The sequence below is a fragment of the Uranotaenia lowii genome, chromosome 3, assembly GCF_029784155.1.
Source record: "Uranotaenia lowii strain MFRU-FL chromosome 3, ASM2978415v1, whole genome shotgun sequence".
NCBI lineage: Eukaryota > Metazoa > Arthropoda > Insecta > Diptera > Culicidae > Uranotaenia > Uranotaenia lowii.
Window position 1 is genome coordinate 369,951,016 of NC_073693.1, and position 7,697 is coordinate 369,958,712.

Below are 7,697 nucleotides of genomic sequence, written 5' to 3' on the forward strand. Positions count from 1 at the left end.
CTACATATCATCGCAGCACCAACACTCATTTCCACATCGAGCTCATACAGTTTACCTTTCCGATAAGCGATGCCCACTACATCTGAGCCTCTCATAATGCGAGCATTGTGCGATCCAAAAACCACTTCCATGCCCCGTTCCACAACTTTCTTCACCGAAAACAAATTTGTGCACAACCCAGGGACAAACAACACATCATGAACTGTGCATTTTAGGGATTTTCCATCAACCTTACAGTTCATTTTCACTTCACCAACTAGCCAACTTTCAAGTGAAACCCCAGACTTGGCAACACTGATAACCATTGGTATTTCCAATTTCCGAACGTTCACCAATAGTCCTATTTGCCGCTGATAGTGTTGGTGATATTATGCTGGTTGTTTCACCAACACTTTTTAGTTTAGGGACAATCAACCTCAAAAACGACCATGTTTGTCGACCGGCTGTCCGTTTTTTGTACCGAGAGTTTTGGAGGTTAATTGTCCCGTCTCATCTGTACACGCTCAGCAAGTGTGCGTAAGAAATGTCAAAAACAACTCTATACACTTTTATCGTGTACCATGTGCTCCGAGGCACCACTATCAATCACCCAGCGGAATTTACCACCACTAATTTGTCCACTGTCGCTGGCGATGAACGCGATTTCACCCGTTTCAGCCGTATGCGCCTTCCCTTTCTTCTTCACATTTCCCGACGCATTAGCGAATCGCTCCGACTGCTTGCCTTTCGGGCAGTTAGTACGTTTATGTCCCGGTTTTCCGCAACCATGACACGTAAACACAAATTTTCCACTTCTTCCGGCAAAAGCTGTGTTCGGTTCCGAACCACTCACTAGATTCTGACGTTTAACATCTTCACTCAATAAACGCGATTTCACAAAATCCAGAGAGCATTGATCGACCGGCAATGTTTCCAACACGGTGATCAATTGTTCATACGACTTGGGCATTGATTGGAGCAGGAAAAACACAACCACTGGCTCATCAAACTTTATTGCCGCGGATTCCAACTCGCGCACAGTCTTTTCGAAACACAAAATATGTTCTTCCATCGGCCGACGATCGTCGTATTTCATTCCTGCCAGCTGCTTCAAGAGAAAGAAAATTCCCGACACACCCTTTCTCTCAAACGTTTGCTGCAGTGACAACCAGATCGCCCTGGGCGACGTTTTTCCCCGAACGTATTCTAATTGGGAATCGGCAATTTTATGTATCAGTATCGATTTGCACTTGGAATCTTCTTGCCGACGCTTATTCCGTTTTTCCTCCTTTTCGCGTTTCACAGCGGGAGTATCTGCTTCCACTTCCGGGTAAAACTCTTCTTCTTCCAACGTATTCCGGATACAATGAAGCAACCCCAATTCTTCCAGGTATGCTTCCATACGAAAACTCCAGTTGGAGAAGTTTTTCCCATCAAACAAATACACTCGCGGTGTGTGGCGATCTTCCTCCATTTTGTTTTCAAACCACACTTTTCCGTTCCGAAAAAATCACAAGGAAAAACGTTTCTTTTTCGTTCCGACGTCTATTTCGTATCGTAATTCCACGGACAAACTTAGTTCACTACTCGAACCGACAACATCCGAATCTTTTTACGATAATCCGTCGTTAAAAAACTTATTCTTAACATCCGCGCTGGGACTGGGCCCATAACCTGACGAGAGGAATAAAACAACGGTCTTTGCGCATGGATGGATTTATTAAGAATGAACAAAGAGAAATATATTCACGTTTAGATCGAAGTACACATTGAGTTACACTGTGAGTACACATTACTCATATTTGGTTTAATAACACGGAGAGGTCTGTTTCACAACATTTTTTTGCTCTTGCGAATTCTGCAGATCAGGCGTATTGAGTTGCTCAAATTTCGTTGAAGTTTTTGAAGCTGATAAATAAAAATTGTTTGATTTATGGTTTTTCTAATAGCTTAAATAACAGATTTAGATTTAGGGTAGTTCCCATTGATCGAACCAAATTTTTATATAGTTTAAAGTTTACGATTACAAATCTTTTCAACAATTGTTGGCTTTTTGCCGAACAGTAAATAAAAACGATACAGCGAATTTCAGTCTTCCTCCCCCAGATCAGAACGATTAATTCAAATAAAAATAGCGTTTCCCTTCAATTGAAACAAAATGACTTTCATTCACGCTTCAATAGATTAAACCACAGGGAATTGACCTACCTACCGAAATTGATATGGACGGCTTTGTTTTTTTAAAACAAAACATTTGAATGCACCAAGATAACCTTTTTTCATTTTTATATGGTCGCGATTCGACCAGACCGAACTGAACGCCATAAACTTGATTTCGAGAAAATCGAGTTCTAAGTTCACAGCCCTACCAATTGATACCATTTTATAAGATATCTCATTTAATCATTTTACCATCACATTTAGACTCTTATAAAGCCGACGAGCATATACTGGTCGATTTCTGATTACACAATAAGCCGTAAACTGAATTTTTATAGCAATATGTTTGCACCCAGTTCACTCTGGTCGAACTAAAATGTTTGAAAAATTACCATGCGCTATCATTTGACTGGACAATTTGTTCTAAACGTAGGAGCCTACTAATAGGCGCTTTACGAGCAGTACCCAACGAGTATGGGTGATGCTTGGAAAATGTTTTTTTTCGTTGAGCCAGAGTGAACCGAGCCATACAAATTTCGCACTTTTGAAGTCCGGAATATCTTTGATTGTTACTTACCGGTTGCGTTCTGAACGACAGTAAGCAATAAAATAAAGTATCTTTCATCGTTAAATATTAAAAATTCTAACATCCTCTTGAGTAAATTGGAATACAATACTCAAGGGATTCGGTTCAGTCTGGCGGAGCGAAATTTTAACAAATGCTTACAATCCGAAATATAAAGTTTTTAGCCACGGGAACGTTTTTTATCATTTAATTCATCAGAAATTAGTTCGAGGCGAGCCGAAGAACTGTATTGAATCGGAAAAACCAACACACATAAGATTATTTCGCACAAAATCAGTTTTCATGACCAAAACAGACTTTTTGTCTTCACCTCTAAAATGGCTCTCAGTTCACTTTGGCGCAACGCATTTTTGCCAATTCCACTGTCTACAACATTGAAATTTTCTAATAAAATCAGAAAAAATAGGAAAAATGTTCTGATTTTCATTGGACAGGTAGTTTATCATGTTTCGCATCCTCTGCCATAGATAACTCATTTTTTTTCAAATTGGCGTTCAGTTCGGTCTGGTCGAATCCAGGCCATATAATCTCAATACGCCTAGAAGAAAACAATTTTTTTAGCTTCTGGCTTCGCGGCAGCATTTTTTACCGTTCAACAAAGTACTGAGCAGTTTTTGAAATAAGTTGTTATCGTTGAAAATAGAAAGATCCTGCTAGAACCAAATTAACAAAATTATTGTTTTATGTATATAAGGCATATTCATTTTGATGAAATTTGCAAATTTGTCCAATGAAAAACTTTCTTAAACAAATAAAAAAAATCATTTTGGAGAAACAAAATTTGGTACCCACTCATTGGTCGATGATGACCAATCCGACCTTTTTGACATTTGAGCCATTTGAGCGATTTTTCATATAAATATTTTTCTGTTTTCCAGCTCTGTGGCTTCTGACCATAAAATTCATTTTATAGCGCAAGTCTGCAAATGGTTACTTGAAAAGGAGCGTGTATGTTGTTTTTTCTAATTACATTTTAGCCGATGAGGCAAATTCAAATTTACGCTCAAGAACGAGTTAAAGAAAATTTTAAGAATATTAAATTTAGTTTTAAAATTCGAAATGACCACTCTGCGACCATTCACCTGCAACGATATGTTCAAGTTTAATAAAGTGTATGTGTTTGTAATCTAGTAATGAAGATTGGATTTCACTATAAATGTTATTGTCTATTTTTAGCAATCTCGATCCCCTCACGGAAACTTATTGCCTGTCGTTTTACATGCAGTATCTAGCTCATTGGCCGGAGTATTTTCAGGTGGCCGAATCGCCCAGCGGAGAGATAATGGGCTACATTATGGGAAAGGCCGCAGGGCATGGCGAAAATTGGCACGGCCATGTGACTGCGTTAACCGTTTCTCCAGACTACCGCCGGCTCGGTTTAGCTGCCACGCTTATGAACTTCCTCGAAGATGTCTCAGAAAAGAAACGTTGCTACTTCGTGGATCTGTTTGTGCGAGTCAGCAACAAGGTTGCAATCGACATGTACACAAAGCTCGGTTATATCGTTTATAGGACAGTACTGGAGTACTATGTGGGTGATCCAGACGAAGACGCATACGACATGAGAAAAGCATGCTCCAGGGATGTCCACCGGAAGTCGGTTATTCCCTTGACACATCCAGTCCGCCCCGAAGAGGTGGACTGATAGTGATGACGAAATTCTAATTGATATGAATTCTGAATGAAACAATTGTATTGTGGACTTATCAAATAATGTATTTATTTTTTTGAGAACATCCTAAAATTTAATTATTACTTTTAATGGGTTTTCTCTGATAAGTAATTGATAATTCAAAACATAATTTTTAAATTCCTTGTTTTACTGTAGTCGATTAAGAACATGCTTGCATTGAACTATCGCCATTCGCAACGTTAGATTCATCCGAACCTTCCTGTGGAGAAGCTCTTTCATCGGGATTAGCACTGTCCGCCGCAGGAACATCTTTCTGCTTCTTCCAGTTCTTGGCTGCAGCCAGGAGCTTCAGATTCGGACGTGCCATCTCATCCTCCGGAAAGATGAAATCAAACACTTCCTCCCAGCCTTCCTCGACGCCTGATTCTGAAACAATTTTCTGTCGTTTCTTGACACGTCGAGGCATTTTCGCCATCACCTTTCTTAGGCTGTCGTCATCTCCATGCTCTTTTTCAAAGTCCCGCCATGCCTCCAGCACCAAGACCCGACTTTCTTTTTCTGCGGCATTTTTCAAGCTATCGTTTGCGCGTTCGTAAACTCGACGAGACAACGGTACATTCAAGGATTCATCCTCATTTTCAGCTGACATTTCAAATTTGGCATACGATATCCACACCTTAACGTGAGTTGTCCGTTCTAGCAATCTTTCGTAAAGTTGTCGGGCCAAATCGAATTCACTCTGCTGAACTTCGAAGTCGATGTAACTTTTCCAGAGCAATTCAGGCATATCCAAACGCGGTTGTTGAATAGCTAATTCGTATATTGCCCTCGCTCGATCGATGTCTCCAAGCAGGGACTCGAGCTCGGCAAACTTCATCCAGGTAATGCAGTTTTCCGGTCCAAATTCCAGGAATTTTTCATACAATATACGGCAACGATCGAACTCTCGAAGCTGAATTTCTAAATCGATGTATCCTCTGAATAGTTTATCTCGAGGACACATCCCGATAGCCATTCCAAGTGTCTTCCTGGCCACAGTGAGATTTTTACAACGAATTTCAAACTGAGCATACAATAGCCAGATTTTACTGAAAGTGAATACTTTGTGGGGAATCAACTCAAGGCATGTTTTATAGATCTGACGGGTTCGTTCCAGATCTTCCGTCTCTAGTTCTTCGTATAGGGCATAGTTAATCCAAAGGTAAATGTACCGTCTCCAAAGATTCTTGTCCTTTGCTGGTGGAACATTTGCAATCGCTCTTTCATAAGTTTCTCGGATTAGTTCCAAATTGGTCTCGTTTTCAACCAATCGAAGGTAATCGAACCAGGCATCGTAATTTGTAGGATTCTCTGCCACTTCTTGTTCGTATTGGAATTTACGTTTTGAAACGATAACGTCCTCTATACCAGATCTGTCACCGTACTTTTTTTCGTGAATCGTATATGCTTTGTACAATTCAGCTGTTCTTTCCTTGGGCAAATGATCAAGTGCATACTTGTAGATAACCCGGACGCGATCGTGTTCTTTCTGACCTTCTTCGAACTTTGCAAACGCAATAAACAACCTTTCGTCAGCGTTGTCGTCCCCGAAGAACTCAATCGCCCTTTCGTAAACCGTTCGGGCACCGTTGATAAAACCATGCGCCTCCTCAAACCTGGCGAACTTGATCCAATTTTTGACTTCCGGATGAACCATTACAAATCGTTCGTAAATCTGACGGGCACGCTCAATTTCCTTATACCGGAGCTCAAAGTTTATGTAAGTTTGCCAGGCTTGTTCCTCCGGTTGCCATTCTATCCATCTCTCGAAGACCTGGCGCGCTCCTGCTACGTTCTCGAGCATCTCTTCCATATAGGTGTACTTGTACCAGAACTGGTTCACTCGTGGCATAACCGTAACAGCCCGGTCCCACAGATTTCTGGCATGATTCACCTGGCGATTTTTCATCTCCATTTCGGCGTACTTCAACCAAATCGTTATATTGCGGTGATCATTGTCAATTGCTCGTTCCCAAATCGAACGTGCTCGCTGGATCTCTTTTTGAGATTCCTCCCACTGAGCGTACTTGATCCAGTTGCTGACCACCATCCTGTTTTTGCGTAGATTATCTTCAAACGTTTTTCGTTTGCGCTGCTGATAGTCGGCTAATTCAGCGGCATCGGAAATTTTCTGCTTGGGCGGTGGGGGAAGAATTTCCAGATCACGCTCCTTCGCTTCCCGCAGCAGCTGTTCTGCTGTAATCTGGATTTCGGCTGGAGCTTTATTTTTTACCTAAAACGGATCATAGTTTAGGGAAAATCTAAAAATTATCGTAATTTTTTCACTTACCTTTGCCACCTTGGGCATTTTCTGAGGCTTTTCCATGGTGCTGAAGATGAATGCGTCTAGTTTATGGCCAATAAATTGAAGAGAAAGCTAAAAATTCTGGAACTCCGAACAACCCGCATATACGCGGAAAGGCGTCGTTGCAAAATAAAAACATTCGAAGTAAATGTCAAAACATGGAGGTTAACCATGGGTGTCTGAAAAGGAGGGGCCATTTCAAATGTTGTTTAATTTTTCCGTTAGATGTCGTATTGAATGTAATTATTCAAGGAAGTAATAAAAAAATTCAATGACGTTTCATTATTGCGAGAAAGGATTTAGAAACAACATAACAGAAAAAGAAAGATTATTTTAGCTTTTCTAATCCTCAAGCGCTTATTTCCATCTTGTCATTTTTGTAATTTTTGTCATTTTTGTAGCTTTTGTCATTTTTGTTTTTTTTTGTCATTTTTGTCATTTTCGTCATTTTTGTCATTTTTGTCATTTTTGTCATTTTTGTCATTTTTGTCATTTTTGTCATTTTTGTCATTTTTGTCATTCTTGCCATTTTTGTCATTTTTGTCATTTTTGTCATTTTTGTCATTTTTGTCATTTTTGTCATTTTTGTCATTTTTGTCATTTTTGTCATTTTTGTCATTTTTGTCATTTTTGTCATTTTTGTCATTTTTGTCATTTTTGTCATTTTTGTCATTTTTGTCATTTTTGTCATTTTTGTCATTTTTGTCATTTTTGTCATTTTTGTCATTTTTGTCATTTTTGTCATTTTTGTCATTTTTGTCATTTTTGTCATTTTTGTCATTTTTGTCATTTTTGTTTTCATATGTGATGAAAGAAATTAGAGAAACATGAACTATCAAAGAACGAAAGAACATAAGCCGTAAATATCATGAAAATTTCGAAAAAGATACAACGGCTCACCGACAGGACTTGAACCTGCAATCTCCGCTTCGGTACAACGGCGCGTTAGCCAATTCCACCACGGTGAACGTGATGGAACCGGCGAACACGAGCAA

At 39.7% G+C, this 7,697-nt stretch overlaps 2 protein-coding genes across 2 annotated transcripts; one reads left to right on the top strand and one right to left on the bottom strand.

The window, feature by feature from the left end:
• Nucleotides 1-3,676: 3,676 nt before the first annotated feature.
• Nucleotides 3,677-4,439, top strand: LOC129757603 (N-alpha-acetyltransferase 20). Its single transcript, XM_055754879.1, has 2 exons — nucleotides 3,677-3,837; nucleotides 3,902-4,439. The coding sequence occupies exons 1-2, from the start codon at nucleotides 3,785-3,787 to the stop codon at nucleotides 4,368-4,370; spliced, it is 522 nt and encodes a 173-aa protein (XP_055610854.1). The 5' UTR covers nucleotides 3,677-3,784; the 3' UTR covers nucleotides 4,371-4,439.
• Nucleotides 4,440-4,472: 33 nt separating this feature from the next.
• LOC129757600 (protein crooked neck) lies at nucleotides 4,473-6,822 on the bottom strand. Its single transcript, XM_055754876.1, has 2 exons — nucleotides 6,688-6,822; nucleotides 4,473-6,630 (listed from the first exon to the last, which is right to left on the bottom strand). The coding sequence occupies exons 1-2, from the start codon at nucleotides 6,721-6,723 to the stop codon at nucleotides 4,558-4,560; spliced, it is 2,109 nt and encodes a 702-aa protein (XP_055610851.1). The 5' UTR covers nucleotides 6,724-6,822; the 3' UTR covers nucleotides 4,473-4,557.
• Nucleotides 6,823-7,697: the final 875 nt, after the last annotated feature.